The sequence below is a fragment of the Astatotilapia calliptera genome, chromosome 3 (genome assembly GCF_964374335.1).
Source record: "Astatotilapia calliptera chromosome 3, fAstCal68.1, whole genome shotgun sequence".
Classification (NCBI taxonomy): Eukaryota; Metazoa; Chordata; class Actinopteri; order Cichliformes; family Cichlidae; genus Astatotilapia; species Astatotilapia calliptera.
The window spans coordinates 36,873,667-36,894,538 of record NC_137424.1 but is presented as its reverse complement, the minus strand read 5'-3'; the positions used below and the strand labels follow the sequence as shown (position 1 = coordinate 36,894,538).

At 39.8% G+C, this 20,872-nt stretch overlaps 1 protein-coding gene across 24 annotated transcripts in view; it reads left to right on the top strand.

The window, feature by feature from the left end:
* The window catches only part of ptprda (protein tyrosine phosphatase receptor type Da), a 406,188-nt gene that overhangs the window by 348,404 nt on the left and 36,912 nt on the right, over positions 1-20,872 (top strand). For 13 of the 24 annotated variants that reach the window (XM_026161903.2, XM_080290215.1, XM_026161900.2 and 10 more), the window contains 9 exons: positions 8,472-8,660; positions 9,832-9,840; positions 10,588-10,605; positions 12,584-12,694; positions 13,838-13,849; positions 16,728-16,997; positions 18,125-18,706; positions 19,035-19,180; positions 19,575-19,719. In XM_026161903.2, coding sequence (XP_026017688.1) covers positions 8,472-8,660; positions 9,832-9,840; positions 10,588-10,605; positions 12,584-12,694; positions 13,838-13,849; positions 16,728-16,997; positions 18,125-18,706; positions 19,035-19,180; positions 19,575-19,719 — 1,482 coding nt within the window. The remainder of the gene's footprint in view (positions 1-8,471; positions 8,661-9,831; positions 9,841-10,587; positions 10,606-12,583; positions 12,695-13,837; positions 13,850-16,727; positions 16,998-18,124; positions 18,707-19,034; positions 19,181-19,574; positions 19,720-20,872) is intronic. The other 11 variants (XM_026161910.2, XM_026161898.2, XM_026161908.2 and 8 more) reach the window with 3 other exon arrangements.

Genomic DNA, 20,872 nt, shown 5'->3' with positions numbered 1-20,872 from the left:
TTCATCATCGCAGGAGTTTTAAAGAACACACAGGATAGTATTTCACAACCAATTCCCTTTTTTCACTGCTTTAGGCCACAGCGGGGAAATAAAAGTTTTAGTGGATAGTCGATGGTCCCTCGTTGTCCGCCCTGGGGTTTTAGCAGTTTTCTCAAAGAGACTGTATTTGTTCAGCAAATTACTGAACTACCTTTTAGAGGCACCAAGCTGGAGAGACTTAATGCCACTTTGTGTCAGAGTGGGAATGTTCCTCCTAAAACTCTATTACAGCAAATTGAAATTAGCGGTTTGAGCCAACTGTGGCACATTCGCGGTAATATTCATTAGCGCGCTCGGTACCTGTTGAATCAACTAATAAACTAGACTGAAGCATATTTTCCGGAGCCAAGCCAGGATTCCAAGGAGCTGTTTTTACCGCACAAAATGAAACATAAAGGAACAACTGCAGAAACACGTTTTGTTTTTGTTAAATTGACATTCCTCGTGCGGTTTTCTTCACCTCACATCAGATGATTCGTTAATGCCGAACACGAGGCTCTGGCACACATCTGGCGCATGCAGGTATACGTCCAAAACGAGAGGCACCACTCTCTGATCTTGAATGTTAAACGCGCAAATGTATCTTCATTTGAGATAAATGAGTCATGGGCTTTCATTGAAAACACGAACCCTCGGGCTCTTTGCTGGATACAAAAGGATTAGATCTGACATGCAGGTCCTGCACGGACGCATTTGCAAACCTGAAGTAGAAAGCAGCAACCCCTTGCCACTTAAGATTTTCCCATACGGCTGATCTAAGGCTTTTGGACGTACAGAAGTACGACCCCAGACTCTCATGTTTGAAAAGTCTCTTCCAGTCTAGACAATCATAAAGCTACGTGCTATGTTTTAAAACAATTTGAAGGTTGACTCAGAGTTCAGTAGCCTGAATCCTTTAAAGAGCAACACAGGAAGGAGAATTTCAGAATTATCCCCCTTCGACACAGCAGCATGTGCTCTATTAGACGCTAGTGCTGAGCATTTTGTTTTCCATTATTGGATTACTTAAGCAATATCTGCCCAATGCAGGTGCCAGGAGGCTTATTTGGAAAATCAGGCTCAAAGGAAGCTCTAGAGTGAAAAAAACCTAATCTTATTTAGCCTGGACAACATATGTGCCAAGCAGCACTGGGATGTATCAACGAGATAAATACTGGCTCTGAATTCTCTGAGGGCATTCGAGGAGAATTTAGACGTCTCGATTCGTAGTTTCTTAAGAATTGCGACGAAGCGCGCATCTATGTTTATACTCTGCGTGCTTTTCAGACTTGTTGCTTTAATAGCTGGACCTGCCACTCATGAATGTTACTTTATGCTCCCAGTGTCAGGGGTCATCGCTTTCACTTGCATCTCAACTATTCCAAGTATTCTACCCAAGGCAGTGCCAGCCCATTTATATGCTGAAAGCAATCTTAAGGCATTAGTGGAGTATTTATTTATTTTTTAACTCTGCAAAGCCTCAAAAATGTAAAAAATTGCCTGAAAATTCATTCAGTATTCATATATGAGCTTTAATTCATATCGTTTTTGCTACATGCAGCATTTTTGTGCAATTTATTGCTCACAGTTTAGCTTAAAAACATGCTTAAAAACATCAGGCTGATGTAGAAGTCTCAAAAACTCTCAAATATGATTCAGTTGGCGTTATAGGGTTAAATATTGTTTCATGCCACCTGCTAGCATGGCATCCTAAAGCAGAAAAATGATTTGAAGGAATATTTAAGAGGTTCTAAAGTAGGAAAACACCATCAAATGTCCTAGTTCAGTGATCAAAAATTAATTTGGGGACACGTTTCACCTCTGCCCAAAGTTAATGGGAAGAATGATGGATGGTGTGTTGAGCTAAGCAACTATGTCCAAGTTCAAGATTGAGGTTGTTCAACCAAGCTGCAGGTAGCTGATAAAGCAAAGGGTGGGCTCAGATTCAGAACCTGTCACTCTTTAGGAGCCGGATTGTAAAGTGCATCTTTTTTTTTTAACCACAGTATAAAGTGTACCTTGTAAATAGAGCAAGGAAATCAACTGCGATGCGGGTGAAAGTGGTGAAACATTAGAGCGGAGGGGAGGGAGAGAAGAATGGAACAGATGCCGTCATAGAATTGGCACAAAATGAAATTGCTGCCTTCTTTTGTTAATCAAGAGCTCTTACGTTTGGTTGAGTAATTTTGTTTGTGTGAAAACAAAAGCATAATTAACAGTTCCCTCTCCGTGCCAAAGGGAGAAAAAAATGAATATGTCAGTGGAACAGGAGCCGAACAGAACATTTTATTGACGGGGATTTAGGTCGTCTCTCGCAGCGTTTCTAGAGAAACGTGAACAAATCACACAGGTCACCGTTACGAAATCAACAACGTTGTTTTTTCATAAAACCTTGTTTTATTTTGCTTTCTTTAAACATCAAGAGCGTTAGCACAAATCACGTTTAGGCAAAAACAAAGTTAACCAAAATTTTAAAAAGATCCATAAACATATGAACAATCTCAAGCCTGCAGCGCTGGAGCAAGTCTGCCTCTTAATAATTATAGTTATTTGCTATTCATCCTTTTTTCATTTTACATACTTTATTTAAATTTCTCTGTCCTTTCTCCTAAACTGTGTACACAGAGTTCTTTTAGAAAACCGAGTCGAGGCAGGCTAATGTATTAGCAAAGTCGATTCCAAACAATGCTCTCGTATTGAGTAAAATCACTGTATGATTAATATGATTAGCACTCTAACCCTCCTAAATTCTCTGATCTTCTTTCTCACTTGTTTTGGATTTTGGAGCATTGAAACAGCTTTTTAATCAGTGTCCCTCAACTTCAAATTATATGCTATGGTGTGGTGGGAAAAATGGTTTGGGCTCAGACTGCTGAGAAAAATAAGCACTACTGTCACACTCAACATGGTTGATGTTTTGCGGCTTCTTTTCTTTTCTGCTAGTCTCATCTTGGGAGGGGTAGCGAGGATCAGATGGATTTCCTTAATTGGGCAAAAATCATCTTTAGGACGACGACAAGAAGTGGTGTAAATAGTTAAAGACGTCCACCTGAGCCAAATTCCTGCACGTTCATAATTGACAATCTTTTGCGAAGACGGGATACCAAAACACAGACTCCCGTGCTGCTGCCACAGCAAGTGACCTGTGACAGCCTCTTTGAGTGGATTGTATCCACTCAAATATGTCCAACAAATATACCTTATTATGTCCCCAGGGGATTTTCCCTGAAGAATAACCTCAACCACGAGGGTGAAAAGTCTTGTTCCGCTTGGGGAGAAAAGGGGTCGGACCAAATCCAATCCTTGTGCAGCAACCACAGAACTAAAGCCAGAATGTGACTGGAAAGGTTTATGTTTTTATGGCTTTACTTGGAAAGTCCGGTGCAACAAAGGCTTATTTTCTTCTCGGATTCCTTCATCGGGTATTTTTGGAGCCAGCTGTGATTTGCCAAATGTGATTTCAGTGTCACAAAAGAGCATCCATAACTCACGATATGGGGAATTTGTTTGTTTTTTTAAATTTACACTTCATTTCACAACCAATGTGTGCTACTTCTTGGTTATTTTTAGAACAGTGTGTAGCTTCTTGACATCTCTAGTCCAGTGCATGACTATCAAGATTTACTACACATAAATTGTCAAACTTACTTTGCTTAAAGCTGCGAAGCTGTTAACTTAACTAAATGTGATGCCAGGCAACACCGGCACACGGCAGCGTTGCTTTGTTAAAAAACCTGTGCTGTGTGCACAGCTTGACATTAACCGGATAAATGAAAGTGATAGCGAAGACACGGTTGAACGTCTGCTGATCCTGTGTAGGTGCTGAGCAGGAGAAACAAACAGGCTTTTCATTTTGATGTCTGAACCCAGTGTCACACAGCTGTCAACATGTAAGTGCGTGCCAAATTTAGGCAGTGTTTCTGGCCTCATGTGCAGGTCCCCATGCCTCACAAATGAATTCGTGTCCATAGATCTAACCACGTTAGTTTTCTAAGACACTGTAAACGTCGCCTTGTACAGCTACATCGGTGTTGCATCAACTAAAGTACACTTGTGAGTAACTGATTGGCTAAACGGCGCCTCTGTCAGTTCAGACCGCACCAAGTCTATTTAATTAAATCCTGAAAAAAAGGGTTTTTGTCACTCTGGTCACTAAATCTTTTAAGTTACAAGTGAAAAATGACAAAAAAAATTGAATTTATTGCTGTACTGAAGCAACACTTTAGAAACTTTAATGGCCCCTGTTGTCATACAAGGAAAATGTGATTTCACTTATGCTCGTATTCTGTATGAGTGATCAATAGATATAATCTGCTAATGGGCTGAGTTTATGTCCAATGGCCTTATGTCTTCTGCAGAAATCTGCTCACTGAGGTACTTTTTGAGCCAATGTCCTTTTTATACTCATCCAATACTTGGCAACACACACTCATATGGCCTGATAGCCTGGCAGTGGCTAATGTGTGCAAATTGTCATTGGGAGTCTTTTTATATCAAGCACCAGTGCTCAGCACTTCTTTAGAAGGTGACTTCAGCATTTCTCTCCCTTCCATCTCATTTAGTGTGTAGATCCATTGTTGAATATACAGTATGGGTCTGTAAAGCAGGAAGTGCCCTTGTCTTAGGGTGTCCTTGAGATTGCAGTCCGGAGCCAGGTAGAATAAGCGAGCGAGAAAAATTATGTAAAAACCATTCCGCTTTTTACCTGTTAATTTCACCCTTCAGGTTTGACTTTCATTTATTGCACAGAGCGGCTTAGCACTGTTTTCATGGCACCTAGGACATAATGTATTCACCCCAGCCTACACATTCAACAACAAATGCAAGCGCCCCAAACTTTTCCAGTTCCCCCCCTGTCAGGATGCACTTGAGACCTTTTAAGTGGCACTGAAACAGCTCCGTACTGACAATCTCTGCAAGTCGAAAAAACTGCAAACCACTTGGTCTCTGCTTGACTAATTATTTCAGTCTTTACCTCTAATGCCTTGTCAATAAACCACGTTCTTCAAAAATGTGCAACATGTGCGATTAAAGAGCAATTAATGTGATTTAATTTTGCTCTCTTAGCCTTATAAGGAGAACGCTGCAGCAGCGCTGTTGACATGAGTTGTTAATCACAGCAGCAGCTTCCAATTGTGTTCAATTTCCCCTTCCTTTATTTATTATCACAATGGTAATTCACTTCACTATGAAATAAATGAGGGTAGAGCTAAGAGTTACAAGCGGCTTGAGAATATGAATGTAGTTGCGTTTGTTGTATCTAAAGTTTGGGATCTGTGCGATGAAAGTTTTCAGATAGCTCACTGTCGATGTCGTGACTTTGTGACCATTCTTGATGAGCGCGGGTTCACGAAGCAGCAGTAAATTACATTTCTGGTCAAAGTGGGAATACATGCACGAGGCCAGAACTATTTGTAACAAATCATTAATTTTGTCTGGACGCACACCGGCTGACTGCACTAAAAATATGGTTTAGCGAAATGTAACGCTCATTTAGATAATATGGGTTTGGCAAAATTGCACGTTGTTCACTTGACCCCACATTTTTTTTTCCCCTCACACAATTCTTCTGTGTGATGCTGTAGTTAATCAGTAGGCTGAATCAGGCGTACGGCTGTGATTCCTCATGATTTTGCAGAGTACACCACTTAGTTTAAAATGAAATCTCTCCTGCCCCTCTTTTGCAGTCCTTAAAGCTGCAGCACGAGAACAGTTCTAACAACTTACAGGATAGCTAAATTATGATCTCTTGAGCACTTTGTTTTAGAATACATTGCAATCTCGTGAGCGTTGCATTTTAATTCGCATGGATTGTCACATCTAATTACTATATTCAACACGCATCCCTGCTCATAGGCTTGCCTCTGGCTATTGTGTTTGATCAGGTATACTTTGGACTCACTGTAGAATCAACTAATTGTCTGTTCGACCTTGAACAGGCTGGAGGGAGCCTGGACAGGAGCTACCATGTACAATTAATTCATTTCCCCTCCCTTCATGTCTTTCTTCATTTGAATGAGCAGTGCACTCTCTCACATTAAACTGCTCGTTCATTCCTTAATAGTTGTTAACCTAGAGCTTTTATTGGAGCTAAGTGATTGGGACCAAATGTGGCATAGACTTCAAGTACTGCACCTTTTTTGCAAAATCAATATATTAAACATATGTGACCATTCTTTACATTTTTATTTTGATGTTTTACCGAACTCACGCTGAATTACCAGTTTATATTTATGGGAATGACAACTGAGATTTGTATCGCATGTTTACATCTTCTAAACACTTCAGACTGAGTCAGTGTTTAATTTGTAGACCTGTTTTTTCTAAGGTGATATATGCTGATGGAAAATGTTAATAGTTCTTGAAGACTATTAAATGAACATTAAAAAACAATAGACTGAACATCAATCATTTAGCCACCCTCGGTGGGTTATGAATCATGGCAAAAACAAGTTCCCAAGGGAAAAAGAATAATATTTGAATAATTTCTAAGTACTTTATCCAAAAATCAGCCCTGTTCTTTTTCTTGTATACTTTTCTAGTATTTACAATGTTAATTAAATAAAGCCACTGTGTGACGGAGGCGATTTGATTAAGTGCTTGCTGTTTTTACGAGCATCTGTACTGTGCCAACAACAAGCAGACACAATGCCAGATAACTGCAAAAGTTTAACAAGAGTAAAGCCAGAGCATCTTTCATTACCTTAATGGAAGCTGGAAATGATAAAGATAACGTATGCTCTCGGCAGCCACAAAATTAAAACTACTGACAGGTTAAGTGAATAACCCTACGATGTAGCTTTCTGCTGGGAATCCTCGTTTCCTGGCATTTAGCTGCATGGTATGACACACAGCTTAACTATATACCAATTTCAGCATCACTCCCTGATGGCAGAGGCCTCCTGACAGCAGAACAAGGTGCTCAAGGTTTTGACCCAGCCTCCAAACGCCCCAGATCCCAATCCACACAAGCTTCGATGGGATATGCCAGAAAAGCCCAATTAACCCCCCACCTCCACCCAGAGAACCCAAAGCGTTTGGAGTCATTGTTCCAGTTCCAGAAACCAGATGCCACCCATGTCTGTGCCCTGACAAGATGTCCTGTATATCTAAAAGCACATATTGGCAAAGAAAACAACTTCTTTTAAAAGGAGTGAGTGCACTCCATAGGCTTGGAAATGATCAAAACCCTTTAAAAAGCCTATAGTTGTCCATTTTCAAAGATGCAGCAATCTTTACCTTACACATCAGTTCAGTCGGGGACACAGAGTTGCATTGGAAAACTTTTGCAGCACAGTCTGAAATCACTCATTTGCAATACTGTGTGTTTCTGAGAAGATTTATCCATGGCGGTGGCTTCTCATGCCAGATACCCAAAAGCATTGTTGGAAGGCAGCCATAATTGTCGTTTGGCTGTGCTGCAGACTATGGCATCTCAAAGCTGTTTCTAGTCTGATGTCGCCTCATGAAAATTTAATGAAGAAATAGTTTCCAAAAAGGTGCCGTTTACGAAAGCAACAGAAGACACTAGTTAGCAATATCGCAGCAGGGAAAGCAAAGCTTAAAGATGTACATAAACCTCATTGGCAGCAAGCAGGTCTTGTTTTGCAGGTTAAGACTTAGCCAACGTTGAAGAGTGGCAGATATTTTGCATATGGGGGATCTTGTGGTGTAGACAGTGTTTGAGTCTGCAGCCTCTCAGAGATCATCACTTGCTTCAAAGTGAAAATACTTCCTGTTGAGAGCTGTGAGCTTCAGACAAAACTGCTCTGGGCTTTGATTTTCTTTGTTTTGCTCAAAGAACATGGTTGGGGCAAAAGTGCAGCGTGAGTTATTTTCTTTCACTTCTCAAACGGCAGCAAGATGTTGCTCGCCCTTGTTCAATCAGAAAGTTGAGACGTGCGCGGGAACAAGACAGCTTTTACAACACGGCAAATCCACCTGCCATCACCAAAGGACATCGAAGCTCTGCTGCACGTGTAGCCACCGAAGCCCCATCCTTTCCCCCAGGAAAAGAAAGAGTGGCATTTATATGCTGTGGATGGATTACATTATTATCGCTCTCATATCTATTACTCTCAGGAGTCATTTAACCTAGCTTAAATTAGCTTAGCATAAAGACTCAAAACATATAATTGATTCCTATTTTTAATTTACCCCAAGCTACCTATTATAAAATTCTTTCCTTTTTCTTCATTTATTTCCTTAAACCAAGGTTTATTTACAGTAGCTGCCTGTTAACTTTTACGCTAAGCTAACTAGCTGCTAGCTTTAGCTTATTGTATCGTATTTGTCATTCAAAAATGCTGCTATATATACAAGCTATTTCTTTAAATGGTAAAGATTTTTTTCTTCTTTTATTTTCCAATTATCTCTTCACCCTCCCTAGCACAAGGTTTGATGCTATGCTCAGTTCTGATATATGCCACAATGTCTGTATAACCTATTTGCAGAGGACCAGCTGCCCCCTGGTTTCCCCACCATAGACATGGGCCCACAGTTGAAAGTTGTGGAGCGAACACGCACTGCCACCATGCTCTGTGCTGCCAGCGGCAACCCAGACCCAGATATCTCTTGGTTCAAAGACTTCCTCCCTGTCAACACCAGCAACAACAATGGGCGCATTAAACAGCTCAGATCAGGTAGGTTTCCTCTGCTGAAAATCTAATTACCGGACAGGGAAGTCTTCTTTCTTGTTTTCTTCTATCTGATCTGCTCCCCCTATTGTATCCTCTGTTCTTTCATCCACTTCTTCCTCCCATAATTTAACTTCTCATTTGGCTTTTAATTTTGTAGGTAATGGCATTGTTTCTACTATTTCCTGTCCTCTACTTTCTGTACACCCTGGTGTGTTGTGTCCGTTTGTGTGTCTCCCTTTGTCTTCCAGTGTTGTCATGGGCTGTTGGGATTGTTCCCCCTCCCTCTGTGTTTGCTGGCTTCTGCCCCAACTTCTGCCCTCATTGCTCACTGCTGTGACTTTTTTACAATGAATTCTTTTGCTGTTTTCTGTTGATTTCCTTTCCACTGCATTGGTGCAGAATTTTTTAGAACCATTTTCTTCATGTTCTTATGTCTTTTCTTTTAACAATTAATATTCAACATTCGGCTTCATTCAGAATCTGCAACGGAGTGCGCATACTTTTAAAACAGGAAAACACGCTCCCTCCCCCCAAAAAATCAAATGAATGTACTTTTGTCTAAATTTTACTTTCCAAAAGGTTTCTTAAACTAATTTGGGGTAGATATTTGCTGTTTTTAAGGCCTTTTACGTTTAAGAAATACATTTAATTTTGGAGACTATTCAGCCACAGTAGTGCGTAAAACTTCGTAAAGCTTTTCCCTCTCCCCTCAGCCCCTTGATTCATTGACTTTAGCAGTCCTTGCTTTAATGTTTAGATGCCAGCTTTGCTTTTTTTGCCTGTGACACACCCCAATATACTCATTATATATATATATATATATTTATTCAAGTTTGATTTTAATATCGCAATATAGAACTTATACATACATATAGCCTGCAACTTTATTTAGCAGCTAATATCAGCGCATTAACCTAACTACTTAAATTTTAAGTCTTGTGTGTTTGACCCCCTGTCTTCACAGATTTCACAGCTGTTCTTTGTTAAATCATCGTGTTAACCTTACCTCTTTGCCTACTTGTTTTCAACAGAACTGTGTAGCATTAATCCTTTTTGCTAACGTGCAACTCAGAGTTTATAAAGCATTAACAAAACCTTGTTAACTAAACTTACCTAAAGAATATAATCATATTCTTATGCTGTCTTTCTTCTCTCTATATTTTTAAATCTACAGAATCCTTTGGTAAGTGCTTAGCTCTAAAGCGCACATCACCTCCACTAATTTTCATGTTCCAACAACTATTAAAATGCATGGCATGCATTTTACTAACAGATAGTTTAGTCTCAGGGCTACTACTAGAGGCATATACACTCTCCCCTCACCCCACGGTGTCCTGTCACTACCAGCTGTAGCGTCACCCAATCTGGCGGTTATCCAAAGTTTAGCTTAGCATTGTCATATACTGACCTGGATAATGATCTGTCCTCACATGTTTGTAACTCACTTACTGACCCACCGCTTACTCACTTAATCTTTTAACACCAGCACATCTTAGGCATGGAAATTTAAAGAACCTTTAGAGAGGTGACCAGCTCTTCTTAGCTCAGGTCAAGCAAAGGGATCACACTTTTTTTTCTTTAAGTATCTCTGCTCTCAATCTTACACACCACAAAGTCCTGAAAGTCTTTCCCTTCAGTAGATGGTCTTCAGAAGCCATTGCCACTTCCAAAATGGCACCTCCCCGTGGTACACCAATGTGTCTCTCTGACCAGTGATTTTTCTATGATGAATCCTGTCTTTCTTTGCCAGTAGAGTACAGAAAAAAAAGTTCTTATTCTCTTTCTCTCTCCTTTCTCTTTTCCTGTAGTACCTTTATTTACGTACCCTGTTAAATCTAATTTGATTCTTCTTCCAAAGCCCCCAGCCTCTATCTACACGTACTAATGCTTCTTCTTTCTAATCTTATTTGCATTCATATTATCCACCCAGGTGGTACACCAATAAGAGGTAAGAGTGCTGAACTGACGTTCACAGAATGAAAATAATACAAATTCATTCTTGCTGTCAATCCATTCACTTGAATCACCTCCATTTCTGTCCTGTTTACCAAGACCGAATCCCATTTCATTCATATGGACCTTCCTTCTTATTTGTCCTGTTTCGTTGACTACGTTCGTATTTCATTTTTCTGTCTACGCTTTATTTACTCTTTATGTTCTCGTTTTAAGAGCCCGTTTAGCTCAGTTGCGATATGCTTGCCCTGGCTCGAATAAGCATATCCAATGACAATTATTTTTTTGAACTCTATTTTTTTACGTTTCATTTTTGTTTTCTTTTTGGCCATAGCGAATCATGTGTCCCTCTTTTTGTCCAACTAAAACAACCAAGCATTTTTCCCCCTTAGCTGTTCTTGTTCAGCACTAAAAATATGCACAGATGCTGTGGAATCACGCAGGCATGCTGACGACAACATTGCCTCTCCTCTGCTTTTTTCTCCCAAAGAATTCTTTCTATCTTTGCAAACTATTTTTTTTCCATTTCTTCTATTTGCTTTCCTCTCCTGTACCTCTACAAAAAAGCCCAAACAACCACTTTTTTGATAAAGTTTCTACGGTGCTTTTTTTCTCTTTCACCTATTTTTCTTACTTTTCTTGGGTTTGGAGACTATTTTACTTTTTGACTTTTTTTCTTCAGGGTTTGGGAAGGCAAACAAGTAGAGTCTGGCGAGGACCCGATTGGCTCATTTTTGCCGTGTGACATGGAGCCGGAGAGTTGTTGATGCATAAAGCCATTTTTCCCTGGGTCATGTGACACCACACTGCTGATCCCATTGGTGGATTTTTATGGGTGTCTTTTGTAGCTTTCACAAGCTAAAGCAGTGGCTGGTTACCTTCTTGTCGGCTCAGGCCGGTATTTTGAATTTTGTCTTCTAATACAATTGCATTTTATTTTTCAGCTAAGGGTTGTCAGAAGGTTGTAAGTTGTGTCGACATACATTTCTTCGCTAAGATTTGCATGTCAAAACTTTTGTTACAGAGGGTTATATGGTGCTTTTGCCTTGCATAATACGTTCAATTACATTTTTTCCAGATGTCTCAGCAGCATTTTTCAATTTTTTGGTACGAGCTGCATTTTTTTTGAAAAGTCACTTCACTTAAATGAAGTCCCAAATTATTCTGCAGGCAGAATAATACACCTGATTTGTGATTGAATATGCTAAAGTTCATACCTAAAATTCTTTTGTTCAATTGTCTTCCCTTGTTATGCTGCTTTCTTATACTGTAAACCTCTTTTGTTTGATCCATGTTTCCCTGAAGTAGTATCACTCATCCCCATATTGACCAGTCCAGTGATATGTTGTACATTGACGGGCTTGCCCCTATTTTTCAAAGTGACATTTTTTTTTCCATTGGCGTTAGGATGAGTGTCTTGTTAGAGCCTATAGGTAAAAAAGCTTCTCTTCTTTTTTTTTTTAAGAGATGATTAGGAGGGTAAATATATTAGCGACTGAGTTTGGTGTTATTTTTCTTTTTTTTTCCCTTTGGATTTGGTTGACGATGTGGTTTTTTTTCCTTTCTTTTCTCGTGTTGCTACTTTAGGCTTCTTGAAGGAAACTATTTGCATCGCAGTGTTTTGCCTCACTTACAGTGCGATTGCACAGTCTCGATTTCCCCTCAGCCAGTGGATCAGGCTGTGACAATAAATGATCGAATATAATTTATATAGTTTATAAACATTTTATTCATACATTTAATTGGATATCGATCAATTATAAGGTTCATTTCACTGATCTACTGATGCTTAGAAGGACAAAGAAATCTAGAAATGAAGGGTGCTGACGTTGACCTCCATGAGGTCAAACGAGCCCGTTGCTTTTTTGTTTGTTGTTTTTTTTTGTTTGGTTCTTTTTTGCTTGTGAACTTGATGCTGACGACATAGCTTTAACCAAATATACTTTGCTACCCCGTTTGCTATTCCCAACCAGGAGCCCTCCAGATAGAGCAGAGCGAAGAGTCTGACCAGGGGAAGTATGAATGCGTGGCGACCAACAACGATGGAACCCGCTACTCTGCCCCAGCAAACCTATATGTCAGAGGTAGGAAGCGCGCGTTAAGCACCACCAGCATGCTTCTGTCAAACATTACATTAACTTTCTCTTTACGATTCAAGAGGAATTTTTAAAATTAGCCAATAAAGTCTGCAGGGGCCACATCGTGTGACTCTATTGTAAGTATGCTTGATTTGTTAAGTTTAGGTTTTGGTATTGGTTTGGTCTTTTTGTTTTTGCACTTGACTTACCTGCACTGATTTGAACCTAAAGTGCTCTTTTACATGTTTCTGGCCCTTTTCTCTCGATTATCCTGAATCTAACACTGCTTGCTGTTTTTATCTACTAATTGCTTTTGAAACCTAACTGTTGGAGGCGGATGTCCTCCCTCCCCTCCATCAGCCCTGACTTTTTTTTCCCAGCAGTAAACAGCTCCTTTTTCTACCCACTGGTCAACAATGGAAGGACACCTTTAATCCCATTACCTTTGCTGCTGACGATGAATATGTTAAACCACCAAATTCGAGAGTTTAAACTGGAATATAATATTTCATTATGTAACAGTTGTGAATTTTGTTATCCTGCAATAAAGATGAAATTAGCTGACAAAAGAAAACAGTCACAGCTGCACAGCCTCTGAAATATAAAGCTCATTGGTCTTCTTACTTACTTCTTATTGCACTTAGTATGCAAAGCTTTTTTTCCTTTTATATACAAAACCCACTGTTTTTGCTCCAGTAATCTAGAAACTTTCCATATATATATATATATATATATATATATATATATATATATATATATATATATATATATATATATATATATATATATATACAGTGCTCTTTAGTCCTATGGGTAGCATTCATTAATTATAGTTTCAAAGTATTTTTTTATAATCATTTTACATTAATATTTACTATATTTGAAGCTAACCACATGACTTGAGCAGACGATATGTTTTTTTTCTTCTTATTTAGGAGGATTGAAATTAGACAGGTTAAGACTTTGCTTGGTAACATTGGTGCTCTTGGGTGCAAGCAGCTTCCTGTGCCCTCCAAACAGAAGGTCCTTCTAATTGTTCAAGTAGCATCTGAACACCTAAAACATGGCCTTTTTACTCTCTGTGTTTCCCTTGTTTTTCTCCTTTCCTTATTTCATTTTGTTCTGCATCAAATTCCCCACATCCCTCAGAGCTGCGAGAAGGTTGGTGTGTTTTTTACTTTTTGAACACAACAGAAACAAGTGTTTTTATTTTATTTATTTTTAGCTACATTTTAGAGACGTTTAAAATGAAAAAAACTGATGTATTACTTTAGCCTTTTTTTTTTCTTTTTTTTGCTCCTTTGAATATTATTTTTCTCTGCTGTACGTTCAGTGTCCATGTTCCCATTGAGAATGCCTCTGGTCCTTGCTTGACTGTCCAATAGGTGGTGCATGTTTTGCATCTTGAGGTGGGGTTTTAGGAATGATATTTGCATCTGTCCGACGGTCTATTTGCATGGTCACCTGTTAATGTTTGGACTAGCCACCCCTTTCCCCCAGCTCCTACCCTGTCAGTGTTCCTGCTTGGTTTCTCTGATAACTAACAGCACAGCAGGGGAATAGGGTAAGGTGGTTAAAAACAAGAAAGAAAAGAACGGAGCTAAATGACAAACAGCATTAGGAAGATCGCTGTCTTTCATTTATCGGTGCTTAGAACTAAAACCACCTCCATTCACGTGGATGTCAAATGTTTCTCTGCATACAAGAGTTTAAGCCTTAGTCTACACAAAAACTTCCCTCTAACAGAAGTCTGTCACAGATAAGAGCATCTTTAACCGAAATCCACCTCTTGTTGTAATTGGAACCAAAGGCAGGCATCAAGCTCTAAAAACAATCCTGCCGTTAGAGATGATCCACTTCCTCAGATGAGGATGTTTCTGCGCAGGAAGTCATGAAAGAATGATGTATTTAGAGCGTTATCCACAAGACTTGACAAATGTAATGATATTCAAATGAGCAGGATAATATTATGTCTGTGGGGAGCGTGATCCAATTGGATATTAATTAAATATTGAGTGAGAGAAACGTTGTATTTAATAATGCAAGCAGTTCCCCTAGATTTCCTGTCTGGAGAGCTGCCGCCTGTTCAACAGAATGGGCTCTGTGAATTAGTAGCAGGCAGCTGCAAGAGCACGTCTGAGTTCTAGTCAAATATAGCACAAGTAACTAGCTTAGACTCAGCGTAAGTGTAACTGCAAATATTCCTATAATCTTTAGAAGTGATTTATTCCTTCATTTATTTCTTCAAGGTTTGCTAAATAATTTATTGAGTAATCTATTTTGAATTCCATGAGCAGTAACACTGACTTTACGTTTTATTTAAATCCTTGCTAGAAGTTGTACAACAGCACCTGGTAGCACCAGCCTCATTTCCTTTGTGCCTACGTCCCCTGGATAAACCTGAGTGCTAAGATGATGTTATCTTCTTTTGTGGCTCTCTGTTCTCCCTTAGCTTGTGCTAGCCGCAGTTAGAGCAGTGTAACAGTGTCAGGCTAACCTCTCCATTTACACCGAGTGACACAATGTCTTCCCTCTGACCCTGTTACTGCTTCTTTTGCCCCCGCAGCCCCCTTTCCCTAGACTCCCTCATGTGGTTGCCTCCTAAAGCCAACATTGTTCTTGTATGCATGATTGATTCTTGCTCTCCTCCAGAAGGCCTCGATACCATTCATGTGTTACCGGCGTCACACATTAACATTCATCTTTTATTGGAGCAAACCTGCACAATTAAGAGTAATTTAATCTAACAATATTTTTTAAAAAGAGTTGCCGTAAGAGTGAAATGTATCACATTTTTGCAGGAATAGCACATTATAATGCATTATTGATGTGCTGCAAAACTAGTTTCGGAGGTTTCATTGTATTAGTGAAGAAAAAAAGTAAAATTACATTGAGAGAGGGGATATTCCCTCCCAGATCCCAAGCAGATACAATGCCGATATTTGATGATTTAACCCTACAGTATATCGGCCGATACTTTTCTTTCAGACAGATTTCTGTAACATTTGCTTATGCCTAGTTATTTATCACTCCTTGTTAGTAGTTTTTATTTAATAAGCTTTTATTTTTAAAATAAGTCTTTAATCTGCTGATTGTTTGCAGAGTTCCCTCTAGTGGACAAATTATGCAACATCATTATATATGCTGATACCGATATAAGAGCCAATAGCTGATATTGACCGATAAGTTGGCTGCACCAATGCATTGTTCGAACCCTGCAGATGCATCCGTCTTTAAGTGTGTTACCCTCCTTTTAGGATTGAATCCTTTCCTATAAATCCCTAACATGGCACATCATTTCACAGCTGTCAAACTGAATGACGTTTCTTAGCCCTTTCTGTCAAAATGTACTGAGAGGCGTATAGTCATACTGAAAACAGTTTGAATTAGCATCATAAATGATTTTGATTCGTTCCCAGGCATGGATTGAATTGTAGGATCACTAACTGTAATTATTCATGCTTTGAGCGGCAGTATAACTACTCCCCTTAATAAATTTCACATTTATCTGAGGTGTATAGCACAGTCAGTTACCTTTTTAGCCATCTTTATAGCATTGTTAACAGTGCATTGTAGTGACCTTAAAAACACGAGACACTTTTCCCGTTTGTCGCGCGTGAAGCCTTTAAGTGTATGACCTACATGTCCATGTGATGTGAGAATGTGATGCGGCACATTATCTCACATCAGCTGGAAGTTTGCAGCCTGAAAGTTGTTTGTTTGCACACAACTGTGGAGTGCTGTCGACTCTCCAGCACTTTGTGCAGTTCTGTACATCCGTACTGATGGTGATGCAGTTTTTTTGTGCATGGTGCTTGTGTTGTTGTTAATCCATTCGCCACTTAATCGAAGTCTCGGATCGCATGAGAACATTCATAAATGGAGAAATCTTAGAGAATTTGACACTATTAAACATTTAAGAGTCTGTTAATATTCTCATTAAAGAATTTTTTCTTCTTTTTGGGGTGAATGCCGTTTTTCTGCAAAGGTTTCCCCAGATTCTGCCTGGTTTTCATGCTATTTTTTTGTCTTTTTTTAGTGCGACGGGTGCCACCGCGATTCTCCATTCCACCTACAGACAATGAGATCATGCCTGGCGGCAGTGTCAATATCACATGTGTAGCTGTGGGCTCCCCCATGCCATATGTCAAGTGGATGATGGGAGCTGAGGATCTTACGCCGGAAGACGATATGCCCATTGGACGTAACGTCTTGGAGCTTACGGACGTACGGCAATCGGCCAATTACACATGTGTAGCCATGTCAACCCTCGGGGTGATAGAGGCTGCGGCACAGATAACAGTGAAAGGTACATGTGCCTTTAATTCTTCTTCTAATACTGTAATTAAAGACTGTAATTTTCATAGAAATGCCAATGCTAGAGGCAAAGGTATTAATAGTTCAGTTCTTAGAGTGTGTATTTACTTCAAAATACAGTATGTCTCCAGTTTGCAGCTAATATTTGTTAGTAATCTATCCGAGCAGCGACTACTGGCAGTGCTTTAAAGGAACTTATTTACCTCACACTGCCACGATAAGTCATCTGTAGAGGATTCCTTAAAGCTTTAGACAAGCCCTGGCACCAGCCTCGGTGCATTAGATGCCAGGCTGAGAATATAGTGAAGTGCTTATCTCTCAGCTGGAGAGCTACAGAGCCAAAAGCGCACCATTTCTGCAAGCAATTTGTAAGAAAGGAGGGGGCATGTTAGAGAATGAAACATAGTGAGTATACTTTGGTGTAGACATGGTACTTATCTGTGCGTAATCATATCTACACTGCAGTGTGTCAGAAAGATACCCCCGATTGGTGCCGCCATGTTTACGAGCACACCGGGGACAGAGCCACGCACACAGACATTCAGCTTTGTTTTTCCAAGACACAACACAGAGATATTAGTCACAATATAACCCTCTGGCAGGAGCTCCCCCAAAAGCATACTTCAGATGGTGTATAAAGACAATCTATTGCCCTGATATCTTTTTGCCATGTGCCACGGTGTGGGGAATTAAAGTAATAAATTTACCTGTTTAATTATTAAAGTGATAAACACTGGGAAACCCAAGATTAACGACAACATCGCTCCGAAATGCCGAACGTGGAGTGTACAAGCCTTAAATCTCACTCATTAGATGATATGTCGCTTTTTTCTTCTTCTTTTTTTTTACACGACTGTAAACTAGGAAAACTAAAGTAATATTAAGACTATCCACCCACCTAATCGAATACGCACAACACAGTCTCTTATGACTCCACATACACTGTGGCTCATCACTTTCATGTGCAGCGGTCTGGTAAATGAAAGTTATCAATAAAAGTCAACCATCAACAAATTAAAATAAAGTCTCTACGGCATGTACAATAAATTCCTCTACCAATATGTGACTTTTGTGTGTTTTGCATTTTTATTAATATTCATTCTATAATTATCATCACAGCGTTGCCCAAGGCTCCTGGTATTCCTGTAGTGGAAGAGCGCACAGCCACAAGCATAACATTGGCTTGGGACTCTGGCAACCCTGAACCAATTTCCTACTACATCATCCAGCACAAGTCCAAGTACTCGGATGAGTTGTACAAAGAGATTGATGGCGTAGCCACCACTAGGTACAGCGTCGGGGGCCTCAGCCCCTACTCCGACTATGAGTTTCGGGTGGTGGCGGTAAACAACATCGGCCGAGGGCCACCCAGCGAGAGCATTGAGGCCAAAACTGCTGAGCAGGCACCCAGCACCGCACCGAGGCAGGTCCGAGGTCACATGATGAGCGCCACCACAGCGTTCATCCAGTGGGATGAGCCAGAGGAGGCCAACGGACAGATCACGGGCTACCGAGTCTACTACACCATGGATCCCAGCCAGCACCCCAACCACTGGGAGAAGCAGATCGTCCGGGGGTCTAATATTGCCACCATTCAGGGCCTCATCCCAAATAAGACCTACTATATCAAAATTTTAGCCTACACTTCAGTGGGTGATGGGCCTCTTTCTCCAGATCTTCAAATCATTGCAAAGACCGGAGGTGGGTTTGTTTTTAAATCATTAAGAAAAAAAAACGGCAACAGACAATGAATGAAAATACAAAACCGGAAAAAGGCTGCTAAAAAGTATCGTTGCTCTTAACCCCGCAATGAAAATCTTGAGTGTGAAAAACATTTTTAGCCAGTAATCTTAAGTGAGAAGGAGCGATTCAAATGCCTCGTTGTTTATGTCTCACGAAAAAGTCCTGTGAAGACTATCGCAATAACTCAACCGCCAAGTGGCGTGTGTGTGTGCACGCGTGACTCGGATGAGAGTGGATAGTGCAAGACACGACGAGTAATGAATTCATCTCTTCACTCTAATTTCAGTTCCGTCCCAACCAACCGACTTCAAAGGAGAAGCCAAATCAGAAACGAGCATTTTGCTGTCGTGGAACGCTCAGACGCAAACCGGACAAGAAAATCAAGTGACAGGATACGAGCTTTTATACAGAAAGAGAGATGACAAAGAGGAGGTAATTACTTTCTAATATTAAGCTATTTTGCTAAGACTTAAGAGTCCATAATGCTCCTTAACACATTAATAAGGTTCCAACCATTTTTGGGATTATTGTGTTTAATAATATTATTATTTGCCTACTTATCATGTTATTAGTCTGCATAGTTGATCTATCCTTACCAAGTAAATGCACGAATATGCAGTTGTTCCACTGTTAAACTTCTAAGATATTGTTTATTTCAGAGGTTTAACTATGGATATAACTGTTATTGGTAAAATCTGTGACTTCAGTGAGACGATAGCTCAAATTAAAGCTGTCTTAGTAAAACCTATCATTTGATTTTCCTTCTGTTCTGCTGTAGTTTAACGAATCTTATACACAAAGTGACAATGCCACCCTTTCCTCCCAGAAACGAGTCAGCTTTGAGCCGACAACAACGTACCTACTGAAGGACTTGAAGCCCTTCACTACTTACACTTTTCGGCTGGCTGCCCGAAGTAAACACGGAGTTGGAGCTTACACCAATGAAATCTCTGCAGAAACTCCACAGACACGTAGGTCTTCTTCCTTATCTGACAGGGTTGAAACTATCTGGGAAGGAACACATTTTCAAATGCATTCAAAGTTTTATGTGGGCCGCAAAAAAATAAAAAATAAAAAATCGAAGATGTGACAAAAATGTCAGAAAGGTCCTTCTGAGCACAGATAAACCAAATAAGATTTTTCCCCCTTTAAATGTTTGATGCATTTGAAAATAGCAAAGCTGTAAACACTTAAAATGGAAAATCAGTGTAACAAAATCTACCTGACCATGCTGTATCCCCCTCCCCCTTTGAAAAGGTTGCATGGGCAGTGTACCCGGGGCTTTCCTGTAAAGTCAGGAGACGAGGTTATAAAAAAAACTGCGGGCTCTCCACCTTTGTTGTGCAAAAACAGACGTAAATGAATGATAAAGCCTTGAATTATTTATGTGAATGCCCACATCTGTGTCTCCTTTTTTTTCTCCTAAATGAAAGGGCATAGCTGGCCTTTAGGAAGCCTTGTCTCCTGAAATTGCATGTCAGCCAAAAAATAGGAGAATAGAAATGTTTTGGAGTCTGTCTGAGCTTTCTATGTGGCTACAACGGAGAGAACCAAAGCAACTTTTTTTTCCATTTTCTTCAAGAACTCTCACCTTAATACTCAATTCAGATTTGAACGAAGAGCGTTCATGAGTTTCAATATCATAGAAAGCTCAAAGCGAGTACTGCCTTTGTAGTTAGGGACATGTTCACCCGAAAGACCTCAGATTTATGCAGCTGGTTAAAATTGGGGGAGGGGGTAAAAACAAAAATTGGAAATGCAGAGAATTACCAGCCTTAGATTTCTTATAGAAAAATAAATGAATGTTTTTAAAAAGAAGAGGAAACTTCTGTGTATCTGACCTAAATCTGAGGGCTTTGAAAGACAAGGGCAGGGATCAGGTAGGTATAAAAGATCACAAGTTTTAACTTGGCTCAGATGATGTAGTAAATGATGTAGTTAACTTGGAAAGAACAGTGCATGCCAATGTTATCAGAATGTAATAAATCAGTCATGTCTCCTTGGGAAGTTCTCTGTTGTACAATCAGGCTTTTACCACAAACCAACAGGCTTCGGAAAGGTTGGTGACAAACACAATATATATTTTTTTCTATTTTTAAAAATAGTTACAGCATCAACCTTTAT